Here is a 22,197-nt window from a genome sequence, read left to right as displayed (position 1 = left end):
ACGCGCCTTCACTCGAGTTCACGTTCATCGTGTTGGTAGCAGTGCGCCCAGTAGAGTCAGTGCTCAATGCGTCGTGCGTTAGACTACAACGTCGCGCCTGGCAAGCAGCCGTGTGTAGTCGTCGCCGTTGTGTTCGTCATCCTCGTCTCTTCGTAACCATCCGGTACGTTGAGGTGTTCGTGCGTGTGTGTCTAACCGCAAAGAGTCGAGCCGAGAGTGGGACGAGGAGTCCGCGGGAAAACGGCCGTTCCGCAAAATCGGCTCGCTCGCGATGCATCGCGCGCATCACGCCCGCGACGAAGCCGCCACGATCGACGCGCATTGTTGGGCGTAGCCGGTGGCGGCGATCGTCGGAGAAACGGCAAGAGCGCGCGTGTGTGACAGCCTGGGACGTCGCTGCCATTGCTGACGACCGTCGTGTCGCGCCTCGCATACTCGGTGCTGGCGTATTCGCGTCGTACACTATCTCCGTCCGTTTCTCTCTCCTGCTTCGCTCCGTGGCCGGATACGGGACAAAACTTCCGTCTCTCTCTCTCCTCCGTCCCGGCCGCAGGTAGAACGGCGGGCATCCTCGCGCGTCGTTGCCGTCCAAGAGCATCGAGCAACAATACGCGAGTGAGGCATGTCGACGCGCCGCTCGTAGCGAGATACAGGATTCGAGCACGAGGTGAGTGAGCGTGTCGAAGCGACACGACGCGTCGTGACGCGGCGCGGTGGCGTCGGCCGTTCCACGACGATTGATCCCTTCATCAAGGACGGCGGCATACACACAGGGGTGTACGGTTTCTGCATTGTGTCAACATGCTCGTGCGTCGAGCGGTGCAGGAAGCTCGCTCTCGTACACACCCATCTTGCCGCGTGAGCGGACGAAGCGAACGTGCGGGAGAACGCGTCGACGGGCTGTGTCGACGCGTCACGGCACGGCGGCCGCGGTACCAGGAGACGCTCGCGCGGTGCGGCGAGACGCGAAGGCGGTGCACGGATCGAAATCGCGAGAGATCGCGCGGATTCTGCGTGACGAGAGAAGAGCGTGCGATAATTGTTCGATTAGGCGCAAGGATTCGCGGTCTTCTCGAATTCTGTCATCGCTGTCACGCCAAAATGCTTCCCCTCCCTCTTTCTTTGTGTGCGCATCGATGACGAATTCTTGAACGACTTTGATAAGAGGATAATGGCCACATATATGTATGACCGTTACAATCGCTGTCAGCGCAGTGTCACGAAATTGTTTTGTACACTTTGGTGTGAAAGTGGAACTCGTTGATGTGGCTGCGTCGAGTTCGGTCGTAGTAGACGCGCGAATCGTCATCTCGTAATGTTGACACGTCGAAGTGAGCAAGTGCAAAGTGCGATCTCCGCAGCGTCGGAAATTTGCAGTCATCGGGATCACATGGGATTACCGGATAACCGGTTATTACCCGACGATCTGTATTAATTGACTTGACATTCGGTCGGTAATTCTCCTCAATAATTACATTCAAGCGTAGCCCCCCGAGCCAGCTTTACTCATTGACTGATGAGTTTTTATGATATCACATTTTATACACGATAAACGTCAATGTCACGTGTGCGGTGTGCTGATAACGCGAAATTCCCAAATGACGTGATTAACTAACTCATTGTCGCTCGACTTCGGACTTGGCTGGCGGCGTGTCGGAAACGTACGGTCAGTGAATGATAGCTAACTGTGATTCGCAACCGAGGACCGTTCCTCACGGACGTTCTCGTGTTGAGCTCGTGGAGAGGAGTTCCGCGGGGAATCGACGTCAGTGTCCCGAAAAGTTTCGCCGTCGGAAATGTCACGAGGGCACCGGAACAGAATTTTATTGTTATGTAAACGCGGATTCATGCAACATTAGAGGTACATTATCAGATGAATGTTGCGCTTCCAATGCCTCCTTGTGAACGAGGAAAAGCAGTCTTTTGTCCGGAAAGGCCTTCAATCGCCGAGATCTATCACAGATCCACAGATTTTGGCTCGCCTTGCCTTGTTGTTTCCCGACGCGGCTTCTGGCGCGAGTCTCTCACACCCACGCTCGCGCGTTAATCGCGCGGCTGAAAGTGGTCGAAGCCGTTCGATCGTCGCCGGTTATTAGATCATCGACGGAATTCTCTTACAACGACCCGCATTCAGGCCCGCCTCCGCGTTCTCGACGACCGTTCAAAAAGAAAAAGTATCGACACTTCCCTTCACTGACATCATCGGCAATTATTATCGTCTCACGCGGTTCCTCAAGACGAGCGGAGAGTGACGCGTTGTGTTTCAAGCGGCGGCCCGATAACTCGATCCGACCAAGATCTGTCGCAGAGTGCTCGATTTCGATACAACGCTGTTTCCGATGGAACGGCACTGACGGATTAGCGCGAGATAAGTATCGGTACTTTCTAGCCGAGCATGTGTCGCGTTTCGCGACGAAATTTCGGAAACGCACGCTCACAAGTACGAGGGCACCAAGCGGTGAAAGCCCATATGGGTTCCACGCGCGATGCGAAGTTTCGAGCCGACGGACTGCGCCGGATTTTGCAACGTTTCGATCCGTATGTGCTGATAGAAACCTCGGTTCCGCGCCGCGCGTCCGCCGTTAAATACCGCCGCGTCGTCTCGACGTGTTTGAAACTCGCACAAAAGGGCGGAGAGGAGTCACGCAATTATTTGCGACGTTAAGAGGGGCGTATTCTCGCACATATGGACACCCGCGAAACTCGTCGATGTACGATGGTGACCTCCCCGCGCGCTTTCACGGATTTCAGAATCGTTTCGTATAAAAAATTCACGCGGGAAAGTGGGCAAGGTGTTAAGAATTGAAAGTTGCGGACCGCCGCGGGGAGATCGTAGCTTTATCCCGACCGTAAAACCGGCATCTCGTTTACTCTTCCCCCCCCCCCCTCGATGTAACTTCGCGGTTTACATGTCGTTTGCATTCGACAAACACAAAAGTCCACACGTCGGCACAAAGAGACGCGGCGCAGAATGGAGAGCGGTTGATTTCCTTGTGGAAGCGCTCGTTTTCCACGTAACTTTCCATGTAACTAATGAAGTATTGCGTCGTCTTTTGTGCGTCCGACGTTTAAGCCGCCGCGTTCTCCGCGTACGCAATAGAGCGCACGGCCCGCGAGCAAATCCTAGAAAGTGTTCGAATTCATCAAAAGCCGCGCTTTCTAAATGCCTGTATCTCTCGGCATCACAACTTTTTCTACCCGTTACCGTTTCGATGCGAATTGGGTGACCTTTGGCTCTCTCTCCTTCGGCCTTCACCTTTCCGCCAATTGTTGCCCGCACCGCCCAGGTGCGTGTATGCATACGTTTGCAACGACGAGTTTCGGTTAACTTCGCGTTTAATTGCTTCTCCGCGGATACAGGCGAATAATAAATCGAGCCTTGCGCAACAAAATTTCCGTTTCATGCCTTAAAAAAGGGAGAATCAAGCGTGCCTTGAAAGTTGGTGGTTGTTATTTAAATATGGATTTAAAACGATTCGCGCGGAGAGAAACAAGTTTCCCAGTGAAATTCCGCTCGGTAACTCTTTATGGGAACGGTTCCACACAAGCGGCACAATAAAATTATACCGGTTAGTAATCCCGCTCTCGAGAGGAAATTCCAATCGCATGTTATCGAGATTCCGAAGCGATGCGATCGACCTTCCCAGACAGATGCGCGGTTTCCGGTCGGTTTCGCGGCATAAACAGTGGGATAAGCGCTGCCGTGCTTTTTCACGCGGCGCCGCCGACGCCACATTATATAACCAATCAGTTTCGCAAAGTTCCGCGAAGTCTTTCGCTGTGTATATTAATTCGTGATACGATTCACTCCCTCGTCTCCACACGCCGACACCAATTATCGCTCTTATCGCGTATTTGATTGCAATTGATAACGAAAGCGCGTGTTACTTTCGTTGACTATTGTTGACATTACGATCGGGCTCTCATAGTCGCGGTGTTTTGTGTCGAGATTTACGTGTGCGAGTGATATTATACACTGTTATCAACCTACGCTCCCAAAAATAATGAAGACACCGGAAGTAACGTATCTCGTTTCTCTTTCTCACCCCGCTGACAGTGACGCTGCATCGCGTGAACGAATTATCGGCCTTCCTCGCTTTGCCGCACACGAACGTTTAGACCGTACTTGGTATCGATTAGGAATTTTATTGTCGTCCGGCGCCCGCTATTAGACGTCTCCTTAAAACGTCCACACACGTGTATTTACGCATTGTATACAGACTCAAGTGCTTTTGTAATATTTCGCAATATTTCGCTCTCGCATTCGAGATGGTTGGGCGCGAGAAATCAGAGACGCCGCCCGCTAATCCTGTGCTCGCTTTGCAGGTGAAGCCCCAGCATGGCCAGCAGATGACTGTTAGCCGAGCCGGTGCTCGTACTGACTCTAATATGAGCGAAGTAGTGGCAGTGACGCCGACTGGTGGATCTACGCGCCAGGAAAGCGTGACACACATCAAGAGGCACAAACTGGCCAGCTGTAATGTTCCTCTCGTACACGGCCGGCCGAATCCGTCGATCAGTCCACGCAGCAGACTGACCACGCATCAACGAAACCAAAGTTTGGACTTCAGGTACGGGTATATAACGTTCAGTTCGCCGGGCTCTCTTCATCGCGCGTTGAGCCTCTTCCTGAATATTTGCGAGCCTTGCGACGAGTTATTTGCGAGCGCGATGCGCGTCTATGCGTCCTGGCACTTGTTGAATAAGCGATCTGCCTCGCGCGCGTGCATTACGCGCCACGATTGCGCGATCGACAACGAACGGGGCAAAAGATGGAAGAAGAAGCGTGGCAGTTACACATTGTTGTATCCCAATTGAGAGATATGCGTCAAGATATTTAAGTCGACTGCTCACCACGACGACGTCACCAATATTAATAACCGCGCGTAATCGTGACCTGTCGTATCTATTTTCTTCGTCGTGCGCGCACCCGCCAACTGGAAACTGGAGCCAGCCAATGTTGCGCACACGCAATCGGTCAAAGTATACGCGAGTTTGTTATCTAGAACAGAATAGAACAAAACGGTTTGAGTACTATGCATAGAAAGATTCGTGGTCTGTTCTTTTTTCTTTGGCTGAACCGGTTGCACCAGTTCAAGAAATTCACGCACACTGAAAATCTCGTACATATGCTTGAGTGTGTAAATATAAATTTCTTCAACTAGTTCAGTCAAGAAACGAACTATCGGTAGCATATATACCGATATTGGAAGTATTTGCAATAAAAAAGTCATACTTTGAAACTCGGTACAGTACTTGAACTGCTGCTCGAGAAACTTGAGTTGTGTTAAGTCTGCCGACGGTTGTTCACAGATCAATGGGCATCATACTACCGCCGGTATCCCAGACGAACGCGACGACGTCGACGCACCATCACAGGAACCGCAGCCTCGACTCCGCGCTGCAACGGATCCCGGAAGTGGATGTGACACCGAGCCCGGAATGCGAGAATCCGACGCCGGTCACTAAGACGGCCGTATCGTCGGGGCCTTCCAAGGGGCGCAGTCGGGAACGAGAAGACCTAGCTAGTCTCGGTTCCGACGACTCCGGTATCCTCTGCGGTTCCGACAGCGGTTCTAGCGACGCGACTAACGCCGCCACCCGCGAGTCTAGCGTGGACCATTTGCACAGCCGCGAGAGTCTCGACTCGTCCGTATCGCAGCCGGGCGACATGTATTCCGTGGACGCGGTGGACGGTGCGGAGAACAGTAGTGATGTGTCGGTGCCGGTATCGCCCGTGGAACTGTCCACGCGCCTCGCCGATCAGTCGTCAGTGTCTCCCAAGGACGAAACGGCCGGCGAGCATCATCCCCGGTGCGACGACGCGAACGCTGAACGTTGCTCCCAAGAGCCGCGATCGAACGTTACTCGAGAACGCAACGGTCACTGCGATTATCAGCAGCAGGAACGCGAGATCGCTGCCTATCACCATTCGAGCGCCATACAAGCGTCGCCGACGCTGGCCGACAATACCCAGAGCGAGTTGGCCGGCGCGGCTATGACTCTCTGCTGTGGCGCGACGACGCAGCAGGAAACCGAGACGGTGAAGAAACAGCAGCCGGATGTCGTCCGCCGGCAGCAGCAGGAGACGAAACAGCCGAAACCGTCGGAGGGCTGTCTACTGCGGCTCTTTGAAAGTCAGATATTCGACATGTCCATGGCTATCTCTTATTTGTTCAATTCCAAAGAACCCGGCGTGCAAAGTTATCTAGGTATGCGGACATATCTCGCGAAAAAATCATAAGTCATCTTTATCATAAGCTATCTTCATCATAACAAAGCATCGATGAACCACCAATAAGAACGCTGTTAGCTTCTCCTCGTCAATTTGACGGTAAATGTGACATTGCAGGTAACAAGATGTTTAGTTTCCCGGATAACGATGTGGACTTTTACTTACCACAATTAGTTGTGATGTATATACAACTTCACGATGTAACGGAAGTCCTTTATCCATATCTTGTCCATAGGTAATTCTGAAGATCACTTTATTCACACCGCGTGTGTATGATTATCGCGACAAAACTCGAACAGATTAAAACCGAGCATTCTCTTGCAGGTGTAGACAGTCGGCAGATTTTTCGTTAAAATGTGCTTGGCTGCTGGATGCGTACAGCTCCGATGCTCATTTGCCATCAAAGAAGAAGTCTCATGGGACCAAATTAAAAAATCTTATCCTGTCAGATGAACTCAGGTAAGAGCTAATGAGTAGAGGAGATGCTTTAGGAAATAACGTAAGGAGTCTCGATGAATGTGAGATCCCAAAACAATCGTCGTAGAGATTCAAAGCTGGATAAACTTGCGTCTGAACGTTTTTCAGGCCAAAGGGGAATGAGGGTCGAAAGCAACGTATTGTTGGATTGCAAGTTCCTGCGCCGCCACCATTGCCCTTGACGCAAAACCTTACGTCTCCGAATAAGAAAACCCACCAAAGATCTCAGTCTGACGCTACTGGATTGTTTCAGACTATACGCCGTAGTCATTCCGGTAATTACGGATGTTCAAATTAATACACTGAACCCCAGCGAAAAGTAACAATAACATTGTATCAATTTCCCCACCCAACAATGTTACGTACAGCATATGTTGCATCGTTGAGTTGGAAATTATAATATTTATGTGATGTTGGAAATTATAATATTATGTGATGTCACTGTTACTTTGCCGGCATGATTTTCACATTAACGATCGAAACGTCATGTTCCCAAAGGTACAATAAATAAAGTAAGTCTTGGGGACCTGAGCTCTGGCCGAGCGTTTGACAACGGCTGTACCTGCTTCTATTCCTGCCAAGGTGTGGTGAACGATTTGCGAGGCCAAAAGACCGACTGTTTCTGTAATGTGAGTTATTACTTTGCACGACATCCTCTTGTACTCGAAGCGGTTTATCAACGTAAAAACGTGACCCACAGGCACCCCGACTCGCGCCAGAACTTGAATTCATTCAGGCGTTAATATCAATCGGCAAATTGCTCGGTACCATTCCGACGAAGGAAAGTAAAACTGTTCAATTGGTGGCGGAGCTCAATACGCTCAACTTGAATCTCCCCGCGAGGGTGTGGCTTCCTTTGCACAGTACGATACCGCATCATATCGTGCGGGTTCCACCGCAGTACGCCGCCGTTCTCAACAGCAAGGACAAGGTATATAGATTTCGATTTGATTCCATGGAAATTTCATTTATGATAAATATCACGTTATGCCCAGGCACCCTACATAATATACGTGGAAGTGTTAGAAGTGGAAGATTTATACACATCGCCTGTGCCAACGAAAATAATGGGAAGCTCGCTGAGGCACACCAAGTCCGAAGAGAACTTGACAGGTGGTGAGCAATCCAATACAATGGCATCGTCCAACAACATATCTACTCCCGACAGTCAGCAGAACTCGACGGTGTTGTCGACGCTACGGCAGACCCCGGTGAAAAATATCTCGCCATATTCCATTAGGAACACAGACGTGGCGTTTAGTTTTCCCGACGACGACCCGAACGACTGCTGGAGTCAGGAAGACGACGAGATCACGCAGCAGGTACGTTCGAACGATAAACCCCCCGAACATTCTCGTTCAATGAACGCGCACGCTAATCTTCTATTCTTTTCGCAGTATCTGCAGCTTCGCAAGCCGAAGGACCGGGACACCATATCGCAATTGAGTCAAGACTCGTCTGACAGCAGGGAGCCGATTTTCGTACCGGGCGACATTAAGAGGCGATTGAGCGAAATGGCAGCTATGCCCAGCGCGACGTTCAATCACGATCCCGAGGACCCGTCGGCGGCGGTCCTCAAGGAGCCGTGGGAGCAGAAGCAACGACGCATCAGAGCTTCCAGTCCGTACGGGCACTTGGCGTCCTGGAGGTTGCTCGCGGTGATCGTCAAGTGCGGCGACGATCTCAGACAGGAACTTCTCGCCTCGCAATTGCTCTCGATGTTGCAAAAGATCTGGCAGGACGAACAGGTGCCGCTCTGGGTGCGACCGTACAAGTGAGTACAAGTGAAAGTCGAGCCGTAAAATCGCGTCCGAAGGCGTTCCGAAGTAAATCCTTTCTAAAGAAAGTCGTGGAATAACATCGATATGTAACGCTTCCGATTGATCCCGCAGAATACTCTGCCTGTCCAACGACAGCGGTCTGATCGAGCCGATCCTGAACACAGTGTCGCTCCATCAAGTGAAAAAGCAGTGCCAATTGACGCTTTTCCAATACTTTGAACGGGAGTTCGGTCCGTCTGCTTCGGAGACGTTCAGTGTGGCGCAGAAGAATTTCATTCAGAGTTGCGCAGCGTACTGTTTGGTCAGCTATCTCATTCAGGTGAAGGATCGCCACAACGGTAACATTCTGCTGCACAGCGACGGCCACCTCATTCACATAGACTTCGGTTTCATCCTGTCGACGTCGCCTCGTAATCTGGGTTTTGAGACCAGCCCGTTCAAACTGACGCCGGAGTTCGTCGAAGTGATGGGCGGCAATCAGTCCAAAATGTTCGAGGAATTTAAGAGTTTGATTCTTCAGGGCTTGATCGCGGCCCGCAAGCACATGGAGAAGATAGTAAACCTCGTCGAGATCATGTTGTCGGGTAAGAAGCGGCGACGATGACGACGACACCGCTCGTATGAGGCTCTTAATCGGGTATGTCTAACGGGTTCTATCGATTTTCCGCAGGCTCTCAACTTCCGTGCTTCCGCAGTGGTGGGGCAGCGACTGTTCAAGGTCTCAAGAATAGGTTCCACCTCACGCTAACGGAAGATCAATTGCGTCGGCATGTCGAAGATTTGGTCGAAGGCAGCATTCACTCGTGGTCCACTAAACTCTACGATCGATATCAATATTTCGCAAACGGCACTCTTTAATATCAAGGCTAACCCTTTCTCTCTCTGTCTGTCGTGTCTCGGCTAAGACTTTTGCACCGACTCAGTGAAAAATATCTCTGACTTGAGACTTTTGCGAAAGTCGAAAGTAAAGACATCGATTCGGCAACGTGGTGTACTTCTTCCACAGTTTTTACATAACACTTTTATAACGGGGTTGACCAATCGATAGCGCACGTGCTGGAGTTTGCGCGCGTTCGTCTCAGTCTACCGCGTGAGTAAATTTATTCCGTGCTGCTCTATAGTAAGCTACAATAATGATGCGGCGCGAGGGAATTTGCATTTGATCGGCATATGGCATAATTAATGGTGATTCCACGTTCATTTTAATTCATGTTAAAGTTGTCTTCGCAGTTCTCTCTTGTTTGCCGCTTTAAATTACCGTATTCTAAAAGAGAAAGAAAGAAAGAGAGAGAGAGAGAGAGAGAGAGAGAGAGAGAGAGAGAGAGAGAGAGAGAGAGAGACTGCTTCCCTCGATTTTTACAATATGTAAATAAAAATTAATTTTACCGATTGCGTCCAGTGATTGCGCGATAATGGAAGAACAATAATATTCTTCCTGGGCATGCGTCAGCTGATTTCGGTTGAGCAGCGCTGCTTTCTAGCATTCCACAAGCACAAATGACGTTTAAGGTGGGAATACCGCTTTCCTCTTGAATATGTAAGATAGCCTCGATTAGGCTAGGTATAGAATTCGAATAGATTATTCTTCTTTGAGTTTGACGTTATTCCTTACTTTTGTGGCGGGTGAAACGATATGAAATATTTTTAGCCAAACTCAAGACGGTCTCGTGGCGTCTGATGAACTAAACGCTATGATTAGTGAGATGGGAGATGAAGTGTTTCGAATGAAAGAACATGAATCGGTTTAAGCGGTGATGAGCCTCGTTGAAAGTTAAAAATATTTATCGTCGTTTAAGGAGTTAGGAAATGAAAGAAGGAATAATCTATGGGCCTTTTGGTACCCAGTTGATCACATATATCCACTATATATACATATATATATATAACGTTTTTTGTTCGATACATTAAGACTGCTGTTTACGTATGCCTCGATTGACAAATTACGAATTAGCTATCGCCGGTGCAGACGTAGCGTCGTCTATTGACTGAGCGTTGGACTGCTGAGTCGAGTGTAGCTTATAAACAGCGTAATTTGTTAAAGGTGCCTTATTTGTGTAGAGAACGGTGAAGATGATCAAATCTAGATACACAGTGAAGTGGCGTGCACGTGGCAATCTAAAACTGGAGCTGATTGATTGTGAAACGGACAATCTGTAATTTGTACATATAACAAATTGAATGAAAAACCGAAGCGAAAGAACGAAGAGAAAAAGTTGCGTGAACTTTCATAGATAATTCGCGGCAATAATAAATAACAAAAAAAAGTAGGACTTATCCTGCTCTACAAGCAGTAGGACAAAATCGATGAATCTCCATATTTCAAAGGAGATTCCGATGCGCGACTTTGGTGAGCGTACGAATAAGAGCTACGTACAAAACCGGCTCGGATATTAGTGGGAGGTGAATACTCAAAATATTTCCTACTTCGTAGATCATAATATACTCTTCGATAAATACATCTAATTGTACGCGGTATAAGTTAAGGACAAGCATTATACATATAACGAATCTTAAGCAGGTCGCATTTGAAAATTTTTACATGTTCTTATTACGTAATTACNCCCCCCCCCCCTCTCTCTTTCATAGTCGTGAATGCGCGGAGTATCGTATAGTTGAGTATGTACGGAAGGTAATATTATTTAATCGTAATTCTCCGCGCGTAAATTTTACGTATGTCCGTTTTTAAGTAAGTAAATTATATAATTACACTAAAGAGATTGTACATAAAATGACAAATTTTATCACATTATTATTATTATTATTATTATTATTATTATTATTATTATTATTATTATTATTATTATTATTATCATCAATTATATCGTTTAAGGATCTAATCGAGGATGAATGTTCGAAGCAAAATCAAAGTCGCGTTGACGAGCCAGCCCGGAATACGAGAGATCTGGGCCCTCTAACTTCCAAGTGTCTTATCTCTCTTTCTCTCTCCCTCTCTCTCTCTCTCTCTCTATCTCTTTCTATTCTCCTCCTATCATAACCGTCTCATGATAAACAGGCAGACCAGGAATCGGATATGATTGTGTGATGATGAGGGAATGCGAAATTATCCGTCGGTATTTCGACATATGCCGGTTGTCTCTTTCGTACTTTTTGTTTCGGTCGGCTCTCATAAAAATTGTATAATATGCGTGTGATTAGTGCGATTTTAACATTCGTTATTGTAAGAGTGATTATGAAGCGATACGCAGGGGAGGGAAGTCAACGANCCCCCCCCCCGCGGTCGATTGAACGCGCCGACTTCCTGTTCCGTCAAGATCTCTGATTTGCCTTGATCTTTCACCTCATTATGAGCTCTATTGATAATATCAATTATTGAATAAATACGAATGCGATAAAAACAAAATTTTCCTTTCAGCACCCAACCGCTGTTGCTTGTCATTGTATCAGTGATATAGGTTACATTGTATGTATTACGTGATTAACGAGAATTCTTGATGAAGTTAACATCTGCTCGGATATCAGAGATAACAACAAGTAATAAGAAGGTTGTTCTAACTCTTTTTATTACTTTTGGGTACATGAGTGAGCGTCGAATACTAATCGATGAACGAACGTACAATGCTAAGATACTGTGTTAGTCACAAGAAGAGAGAGAATTGCAAATCGGAGCTTGCATATATATAAGGGACATTGGGGGATGAAGGAAGAGAGAGAGAGGAAAGTAATAAGTATATCATGAATATAACAATAAGTTTTATAGCGAATTTGTTGCGCATTGGTGCGCACTAAAAGCTGTCGTACAGAAAATGACGGAAAAGGCAGACGCATAATATACGAGCAATCGAACCAGCGAGATACTCGAGATTATAAATAAATTATCAATATAATATTCGACGGAATATGCTTTCGATCGGGGACGTACAATCAAGCGATATTGGGCGGTCCGTCGATTAAAGTACTTATATATTATGACACATTTGAAGTTTTGCTTATATTATGCTTCTGCACTTTTAGGTATCCTTGTAGACAACAATGTCCATTCTACGTACAACCGAAATTGCTATGAATAATTTACGGAGATCATAGAGACAACTTTATATTCTAGAGAGCTGCTGCAGTAAGTTGGAAGGCAAGATGGCTTCCAGCTTGTCCAGGATGTAGTAGAACGGATGGGAAAACCAGGCGAGCATCGAGCGGGCGACTACGCCCATCGTGTCTGGATACTGATGGGTGAGCAAGGCCAACAGCGCCGTGAAAGAACATAGGCCGGCTGTGAAGAGAATAAAGAAAGGAAGCTCTTTCTTCGGATACACACTCACGTCGTGGAACGACGGCAGTAGTTCCCGGTCGGCGCATTCCGTGCAGGTCGGATACGGGTAGAACAAGTGTCCGCGTTCCAACGGATAAGGCAGCATCCTGAAAGTGCCTTCCCACGTGCAGTGGAGCAGATTCAGGGCTCCCTCTATCTGCTTCCAGTGGGCCAGGTGGAAGAAAGCGTATGCGATCGCTTCGGAGTCGCCGCGCTTCAGCACATGCTCGGGCGGTAAAATGAGTGGCTTCATTTCCAGGAGGTACTTGGGTACATGCGGATTGAACTCCACCGCCCGATGAATCGCTTCCACCGCTGACATCTCGGCGGTAGTTAAACCTCGCTTGCTGGCGACGTCGGGCGAGAATTTGTCCGCTACCAGTCTCGCCTTCAACAACGCTGCTGTGTAGCAGATGGTCGCTGACTTCGGTAGACTGATGTCGTCGTACTTGGCCAACACCGCTTGCACGTCCGCATACGCCTGCATTTCCAGCAGGGTCTCTATCAGGTTTTCGTGGATATTCAATACATTCATGATCGGCGGCACCTCCTTCGTGAGGTCACGAAACATCTTCACCGCTTCCTTCAGTTTTCCCAGCTTCCGCGCACACATCGCTAGTCGTCTCTTGATATAGATCAATACGTTTGTGTCCCGTCTATGTATCGCCTCGGCAATGGAGCCTTGGTGCTGAGTATTCTGTGACTTCCTGTAATTGTTTTCGGCGACTTTCAGTGCTTGTTTTAAGATCTTCTCGGCCTCCACGATAGTAATGGCTTCTTCCTCTGCGAGAAGGATGTAAGCTGGTGCACAGTCAGGATTACGATCAAGAGCACTATGTGCAGCTTTTATCCTCACTACTGGATTACGTTCTCTCCAAGCTGTCTGCATAATTTCATATTCTGCTTTACCTGGAAAAGAAACTTATTTTAGAGGACTTACTTTCTTTCTTTCATCTATTCTTTTGTTTTACCAAATTATAGATTCATTCTTTTTTTACTGAACCAGTATAGAACTTGGAAAAAAAAAGACAGAATATAATTAAGACTTGGTGGAAGAAAGAGGAGAAGAGAACCAGTACAAGCTAGTTCAGCAAAAACATACAGACCTTGTGTCAAATATTTTTAAATTCTTCGCAATGATTATACGATGCGTGTAAATCTAAATAAATTCATCAAGGTACCAATGACAGAAATGTCATATCTCACCTGTGTCACCTTCGCAGGTAAAGAACGTCTGATGGTCCTGAGCTGACAGATTCATGTCATAATATGTCAAAGGCTCCTTGTTGGTAGCCCAGTAAAATCTCTGGTACTCCGCACCTCTGAACAGATTGATCGGATTGCGCCATACTTTGCACTCGGGCACGTTCTGCTGATTCGAAGAGCCGGAACCGTTCAGGCTGGAGTTGTTGCCGTCGTTGGTGCTGTCACCGCCGCCGATCCACGGCGAGATGTGGTTCAATGATACCTGCTCGATAAACGAAGTACCATACTTCCTGAAGTACCACCATTCGAAGATAAGAATTAGACCGGATATGAGGGACGAAGTGCCGGTGAGGGCGACATAAAACTTTGGGGTTAAGGTGCTCAGGAACATCGTTGAGTCCCACATGCTGGTGAATAGCAGTGCCATTTATGCTCCAGAGAACCGTCGCTCACACGCTCTCTCCGTTACGTTGCTTCGCAAATCTTCCTTCCTTAATATAGATACACCGCAACGGTCTACGCGAGAGTTCCGATAACAACAAAGCACCATGTAATCAATTTTCCCGCATCGCAGCCTCCTTCGCTGGCTGCTTCGAATCCGTCCCGAATGGACGTCACGGATTCGTTGTAACGCGCGAGCACCTGATTCAGCACGCGTACATCGCCACGCACTCCCGGCGCGTAGTAAATATTTTCGATGCGTTCATGGTATACAGGCAACGCTACGAAATGAAATCGATAGAGGAGAGGTTCTTAATTGATCCAGGAGAGCTGCGTTGATACGAAGATCGCGAACAGTACCGAGCGTCGATACAACAACTTTAAGTCATTAGGTTGACGACCGATGGCAGCATAATGATGTATCAAGTCGTATCGACAAACTTTCGTGTTCGCAGATATATCTGAGATTAGCATGTAATGCGTTGTTAATTTCACACGATTTATTATTATCCACATGTTTCAGACGTGTATAAACCACCTACGCCGTAATCATGTACTTTTGTGTGAAACTGCATATTCACAGTCACCGTGGCATAAAACTTTTGTACGTTGTAGATTTTTTAGCATTCCGTATATAATTCCGAGATGACAATGGAAATACGTGATGATTAACTTCTTTCTTTATAACACATCTTGCTCTCTTTAATACTTTAAATATTACAATCATCTCAAATATATTTTACGCACTGTGAGAGATGTAAAATTTTTAATAATAATTTTTAACAAGCATACGAAGCACAACCCCAGAGGACGTGTTGTCTCGAGCATCGATATTTCGAGAATCGCAACCACTTCGCAGCAGTCTTCAGTTCATTATGGAATGTTGCATGGCGTGATTTGCGCTCGAAGAACCGTTCCGTATTTCTCGCGATTTAGACTGGCCGCGAGTGAATTTCACGTTTGAATTATCGCCGGGAGTAGATTTCGTGCGTGTGTCGCGAGAAAGTATCTTTAAATAACCGCTGAGAGTGGACGTCTCGCGAAATGATCGGTTGGAAATGCCGACCATAATGTCGTACATTAACATTATGACAATTCCAAATTCGATTTGCTGTGCTTTACGTTCTCCACCCGCCGAAGAGGTCTCCAACGTGAATTATCGCCGTCGGGAGTGCCAAAAGTAAATTTTATACAATTATTGCGACATAAAATATATCGTTAGTCGCCGAAAGTCGGTATCCGACGGAACGAATCGAGAGTGTGAAATGAAGTGACGTGCGGATTGAGATAGTTGAAATATCTCAATCGTTGCGAGTTCAGTCAGTAACGAGATGGGTCGTGACGTACTCGGACGTAGTCGTCCCGTATCTCTCGCGAGATTCTCACCGTCCGAATTATCGCCGGTAGTGCCGAAATTAAGTTTCGCGCGTGTACAATCGATGAAGCATCGTTAAATAACCGCCGAGAGTGGACATCTGGCGTAACGGTCAGTTGCAAATACCGACCGAAAACGTCGCACGTTCGTTACATAAACTTGCCGTACTTTATGTTCCTGACTCACTGAAGAAATCTCCGCCGCCGAGAGTACGGCGAAAATAAGTCTTGCATCCTCATCGTAATAAATATCGGTAAATAACCGCCGAAAATCAATGTCGAGCAGAACGGGTAGATGATTGCGTTAAAAGTACCGAGTAAAATAAAGCACATCGAGATATAATATTCAGTGTATCTCAATCGTTGCGATTCAATCAGTTATAGGACAGATCATGATATACAGTGCATGTTCGAACAGTCGTCCTATACTTCTCACGATCTTGATTCGTCGAAAGTGAATCTCGCGCGTGCGAGTCATCATCGGAAATGCCGAAAGTAAGTTTCGAGCGTGTGTGTCGTGACGAAACATCAGATAGCGGCCGAAAATTTTACGGAATGGCTATTCCGGAGTGCCGTGCTAAATATCGTATAATGGCGGTTCGGAGTTATATTTTCGATCGAAGTCTCGCGCGCGAATTAGCCGAGAGTGCCAAAAATAAGTACGGCGCGTTTCTCGTGACAAAAATCGTTAAGCAGCAGCTGAAAATGAATATCCTGTAAAACGGTCATTCGGGAGTGTCAAATATTGCGCGTTTGTTAAGTGGCCGTTTGAATTCGAAATCTTCAAGATCACTGCGCTTCACGTCGCTGAATTGCTGAAGCAGATATATGTCGGAGAAGCATCGAAAGTAAGTGAAGAATATTAAGAATAAAGATTAGGTGTTGGTAGAATATGGAGAGATATAGTCAAATATTAAATAATTCTGAAATAAGTCCTACTTTAAGGATCAACATGGAGAAAACGGCAATAAAAGAAACATTTGTAATATCAACGTAGCTTGCACGATATCATATCTCGAGATTTTCTCTATTGGTCCTTCAAGTTTAACGGGATTTGCAAGATTAATATAGAACCAAAATTTCGACTTGAGTAAAACTAAAACTGAAGCAAGGCTAAAGCCTAGGTTAAAGCTAAAGAAGAGATTTTTCTCGCGTCATAATTACATACAATATCCATAGATAATTAGAATTAGTTGAAAATTTTTATTCTCCTGCTTTAATGTTTTCAGTCGAGAATATTAACATAAAATACATTTTGTATTATAGTGAAATCGACGGAGAAATTTATAACAGTATTGATTATTCGAATATAATAGCCAAAAGCAGAATAGATGAGAAAATCACATGTTTCAAAAAGTGACATTACTAAATAAAGAATCTGTATAACATAAATAATAATAACAAAACATCAGTATATCCCAGCAAACATAATGACATATTAATGACGTCAAATAGCGTATTAATGATGTTTCTGACGTCATTAATACATGTTGGCTGGGATTTCAATATGATGAATGTTATGGGATACTTTCCGTTGAATCTCATCTTAAAAGATATCTGTTATATTTTTACATTGTGCGTGGTTGGAAATATCGAAACTTGCTTGCGATGAGCGCGCGTTATGTAAGAGCAAGGAAGCAGATAACCGGAATAATAGAAGCGCACGGTGGACGGATAATGGGTCACTACGGACACGCTGATATCTTGCATGGCACCTTGAACGTCTCCGCGCGCTCGAAGGTCTTTCTTTCTGTCTTTCTTTCTTCCACCGTGTCGCGCTTCCCTCGTTCCAATAACCCACTTATCCGAGGTGTCTTCGAGATAGCCGTTTTGCCGTATATAGGGTGTGCCGTGCGCAGCTCGCAGTTTTAATTTCAGCGGCGGACTCTACATACACAACGAATTTTGAGTAGATTCCTTAGCGAAAAAGTCGAAACAATGATAATTTTCGAGATATATGCGACGGACAGAAAGAATTTGCTAGCGTAACAATTTGTACGCTGCCGCAACAAAATCTGCCAGTTATTATGTGGATAGCAAAACGATTTGTCAAAAATATTAATTGCCATTCGTTGAATTATTTTGTTGTAAGGACAAATTAGTAAATGTAAGAAAATACTATATATTTTGATAATTTTCTGTAAGAAAATTAACATGTCCTAAGGACAAATTCATTCACCAGGATTTTTCTATCTTGGCAACACAATTATTTCCAATTACGAATAATTCACTAATTTGATCATGCTAATCAAATTTTATCATTATTTTAATGAATATGCAGCGGTAGCATATGTATGTGTGTGTGTGCCACAATAGCAAAATTATTTTTCTCCGTGTGGCTAATTAAACTTCTGTGTATTATGTAAATAATAAGTAAGACTATATCATTCAATTTTTATATAAAGTGCATTTTTTAATGAAGAATTTCTGCGATGAATAGTGATGTCCTTCGGTATTTTATGAAGAAAAATTAATTGTAAAATATTTAAGGAAAGTGTCATGAAAGTTAAAGTTGCGTGAGATACCATATATAGTACTTTGCCTCGTGACGTATATACAAACAGGCATTTCTAAATAAAATGTAGCAGCTTGATTTCTTTAGCTCATCGCATCACCGGGAATTTCTCATGGGAAAACGATAACGCCGATGCTCGCATCTGACGTTACGCGCTCACTATTACTCGGGATTATTCTGAATTTATGAAAATCTTCAGAAGGCCGGTGGGACCGGAGTATACCGTGATCAATCGCTTCGAATCTCGCGCAGGCTGCTTTTTTTATGGTAAATTGGGCACCGGGATTTCTTACTTCGAATATTTATCGTAATGCTTAAATATAGACGATTGATTCATCCCGTAAATATCCTGTACGGAGAGAGAGAGAGAGAGAGAGAGAGCTACTTTTGAAGTATGCTATAATAGAACTTCGCTCAGCCGTACGATAGGGTGAGAAAGGTGGATCGGATAAGCCGAATATTCTCAAACGGGGCGCGATCGTAAATTGTGATAAATGGCGAGAACGAAATAAAATAATTTCCAAGGGAAATATTTATAAGTGAAGGTAGATGAACTCAAAACTCTTTATCTCCAACTCAACGTCATTTTTCAACCATTTTTCTGTCACTTGACATTTGTTAAGCTTCCCATCTTCAATCTTAGTTGACTATGCAGAATAAAGTATTGACATATTCAGTAACTCGTTCGTGCCGAAACGTCATTTACTGCGAGATTTGAGATGTAAAAGAAGTGCGAGCGCATTTAAATACCTATAATTTTGGAGTTCGGGACATTTTTCTACTTCCTTCATCTTCGAATGACATTTTCCCGCGCACTGTCGATGAAAAAACGATTTCCACAGACGATCGTCGCCATCACGCACATCGTCAAAGGAAAGTAAGGAAAGTCTGAGTCGGTCGTGCTGCCATCATTCGCTCCGTTTATCCCCGAGAACGAGACACAATACTCGAAAGGAGGTGTCGGGGTGAAACAGGGAAGGAAATCGCGCAATTTATTCAGGGAAGGGTCGCGTCGAAGAAGAACAGAATAGCGACGTACACCGGAGGGAAGGTGTCGCGACTCTACATACAATAAGTATATGAAAAATGGTCATATTTTAATTGAACAAATCGAAGAGAGTAAACGAGTGGTCAAGGCCAACATTCTTGGGCACGGCGCGTGATCGTGAACGGTGACGAATATAAAAAAATAATATTCGGGGGGAATATTTATGACTGAAGGATGAGATAAAATTCTCTTCATTCAAGTTCGTCGCCATCCTTCTCCTCTTCTTCTCTCCGGCGCGGTGCAGTCGATCGGTCGGTCGGTCGGTCACTGAACCGCCGCCTCGTAACGCCGCCGTCCCAACCGGCCGCCGCGTGATCGAGCCGGTACCGTTAGGAGGTCTCGCCGCGATCCACCTGGAAGCAGACGATGTGGAAAAACGAACCGGAACCGCGCCAACCCTGAGGATCCGGTCGTGAAAGTTCTCGAATTAATTACCGATTTGGAAAATGAAGAATATCGTGATTAAAACTCAATTAAAATCAAGTGTAAAATCAAGTGTTGTATCCCTCCTTCGAAGTCACCTCGAAAAACCTTGGCCGAGAACAAGACTTTCCTCGTTTGTTTTCTGACAAGATCGCGAAGGGAGCGAAATTGATTTCGACGCATTCCTCACTTTTTCAGGATACGTTGAAAAGTTACTTTAACATCACGATTGATAACATTCGTGCAATTCGGCGAAGTCGTTCAGACGTGATCGCGGAATCGATAACGTAATTAAAAATTTGCTACTCGATTCGTTAATTAAATCTCGGCTGTTCGGCCGAGTTCGTAATTACGTGCTGGAAGTTCGCCGCGCACTTTCCCCCGTTGTATTCGTATATTCTCTCGTCGGTTCTAGTGTTTCCCAGCCATATCTCTCTCCACCTTTTCCGTCAGTTTCCCCGGACTCGCCGAAGGCAGATGCCAAGTTCGCCAAGTTCTAGCGTAACCGGTAACCATATAATGAGCTATATGGCGCCGTGTGGCAGTCAATCTCTCGTATCACTAACCCGTATGCAGGCATCCGAGATGTGACGTCGCCGGACGTTTTAACGACGGCCTCGTCCCGCTACTCCGACGTATACTCCGGATACTCCGACAAAATGCAAAAGTAATCCCGCCGGAGGAACGGCCGATAAAAAAAGGAATCGCGGTTTTTCCGGCGTTACATTAAACTTTTTCGGACGAATACTCATCATTCACGTCGTCCTTCCAATCAAACTTTCGAAACGCGATCGCACTACGGATCGCCCCGTATGTCTGGAAGCGAGTTTCATAACTACATCGATGCTATGGCTAATGCAGTGATGAATCGGTCGGCGTTCCAGTTCGAAGGGAGACCCTCGAGTTTCCGGAAAAATGGCGCGCGTGCGCTGCCATAACTTTGTTGCACGCAACTTTGTTTCACCCTCGGTTGGATGGAATACGCAAAACACGTCAGTTGTTAGTCTACATTTTGTCGATGATAAATGTAACGGTGAGCAATCTCTCTCTTTCTCATTTATTATACATATTAGATCTTTTTCTCTGAAAATTTTACATCTTTTATTGATTATCTACTTATCTCTATTATAATTTTCAGTTCAAATAATTCTTTGTTTATAATTTTACCATTCAGTACTTTATTCTTTATCTTGTTCTCTTACTTGTCTTTTTTTGTATTTTTTGTACTTTTGTTATCTTCTGTTGTATATTTTTTTGCTTTCTGGCCTTACGCAAACACTTACTTTTCAATCTTTAGAGAGCATGCCCTATGACTGAAATAAACGTTTCTTTTTCTCTTTAGACAGTAATTTAGAGTGCAAAATCACTCGTACAGATTTGCAATTGTTTGTTGTTTAGTAAAAATATACAGTATAGCTAACGGTACATGTATTATCGATTTGTTCATTAAAATTCTCCCAGATAGATAATAAAAAGATTAATATAATTCAGTGGTATCAAGCTTCCGAAAGTATGCTTTGGAAAGCACCTTGTTTCAGAAACGCTCTTATCGGGAATGAAATCAGGAAGTCGAGTTGTACTTTTTGCGATATCTTTCTCCATTTACTCCACCGGTTTGACCTCCGCGAACGAAGTTACTGTCCCCGTCGTTACATTGACCCAGATTAACGATGCCATCGCGCGCCTGTAAAATGCTGCACAATGCTGGATGGGCCCACGCGTAAAGAGAAATGCGTGGGCGAGGTCAGATATATATGTTCACACTCCCCGCGTCACACGTTTTTCTTGTAAATTTCTGATAAAATCGTTTTAGGATAGTAATATAAAACAGAAATTTGAGAATCGCTTATTTCTTGTCGTACGCGATTGAGAGATCAGTCTAAAATATTAAAATATGCTGATAATATGCAAAGTCTATTTTTTATCATTCTGTATTTATAGAAGACCTTGCAAATCGCAAGCTTACCTCATATATTCTTGTTAGAATCTTCGATTCTTATTAAGATATAAATACAAGAATATGAGATGTATGCGGATGAGACTTATTAGATATTCGCTACGTGCCGCAATCTTTGAATTAATTGGTGAGAGCATCGGAATAATTCATCAGTGTTATCACGCCTGTGAATAAAATGCGATACTCTTTCTCTCTATCATTGANGGGGGGGGGGGGGGGAGGATACGTTTTTTTTCAAGAAACTAAGCATCAAAGAGGCCGTTTTTCTTGCAGTGAGATAACATATCTCTGGACGTCATTCAACGCGACGATGTAAAAACGAAACGGCAATCGCACAAGCGTAACTTAATCCCTTCCGTCCTCAAACGTCGCTTTGCTCGATAAATAGGTTGAAGGAGATTTAATTTGAACAAGAATGTTACTAAGATTATCTCTTCAATAACTCGACTCGAGTTAATATTACATCATTTAAA

The 22,197-nt window shown here is 45.3% G+C and overlaps 2 protein-coding genes across 5 annotated transcripts; one reads left to right on the top strand and one right to left on the bottom strand.

The window, feature by feature from the left end:
- Positions 1-86: 86 nt before the first annotated feature.
- LOC106742010 (phosphatidylinositol 4-kinase beta) lies at positions 87-11,047 on the top strand. Of its 4 annotated transcripts, none has more exons than XM_014614564.1 (12): positions 87-667; positions 4,327-4,571; positions 5,314-6,212; positions 6,353-6,470; positions 6,560-6,694; positions 6,821-6,987; positions 7,211-7,341; positions 7,413-7,643; positions 7,708-8,034; positions 8,110-8,486; positions 8,605-9,077; positions 9,164-11,047. In XM_014614564.1, the coding sequence occupies exons 2-12, from the start codon at positions 4,351-4,353 to the stop codon at positions 9,349-9,351; spliced, it is 3,267 nt and encodes a 1,088-aa protein (XP_014470050.1). In that variant the 5' UTR covers positions 87-667; positions 4,327-4,350; the 3' UTR covers positions 9,352-11,047. The 4 variants fall into 4 exon arrangements, with proteins under 4 accessions (XP_014470050.1, XP_014470052.1, XP_014470051.1 ...); XM_014614566.1 differs by having other exon boundaries at positions 98-163; XM_014614565.1 differs by lacking the exon at positions 87-667 and adding an exon at positions 679-2,368.
- A 1,140-nt stretch (positions 11,048-12,187) lies between these two features.
- Positions 12,188-14,752, bottom strand: LOC106742012 (protein ST7 homolog). Its single transcript, XM_014614570.1, has 2 exons — positions 13,967-14,752; positions 12,188-13,669 (listed from the first exon to the last, which is right to left on the bottom strand). The coding sequence occupies exons 1-2, from the start codon at positions 14,391-14,393 to the stop codon at positions 12,546-12,548; spliced, it is 1,551 nt and encodes a 516-aa protein (XP_014470056.1). The 5' UTR covers positions 14,394-14,752; the 3' UTR covers positions 12,188-12,545.
- Positions 14,753-22,197: the final 7,445 nt, after the last annotated feature.

Source organism: Dinoponera quadriceps, unplaced genomic scaffold, assembly GCF_001313825.1.
Source record: "Dinoponera quadriceps isolate SergipeBrazil2010 unplaced genomic scaffold, ASM131382v1 scaffold696, whole genome shotgun sequence".
Classification (NCBI taxonomy): Eukaryota; Metazoa; Arthropoda; class Insecta; order Hymenoptera; family Formicidae; genus Dinoponera; species Dinoponera quadriceps.
Note: the sequence above shows the minus strand (reverse complement) of the source record. Positions and strands in the feature narration are given on the sequence as shown.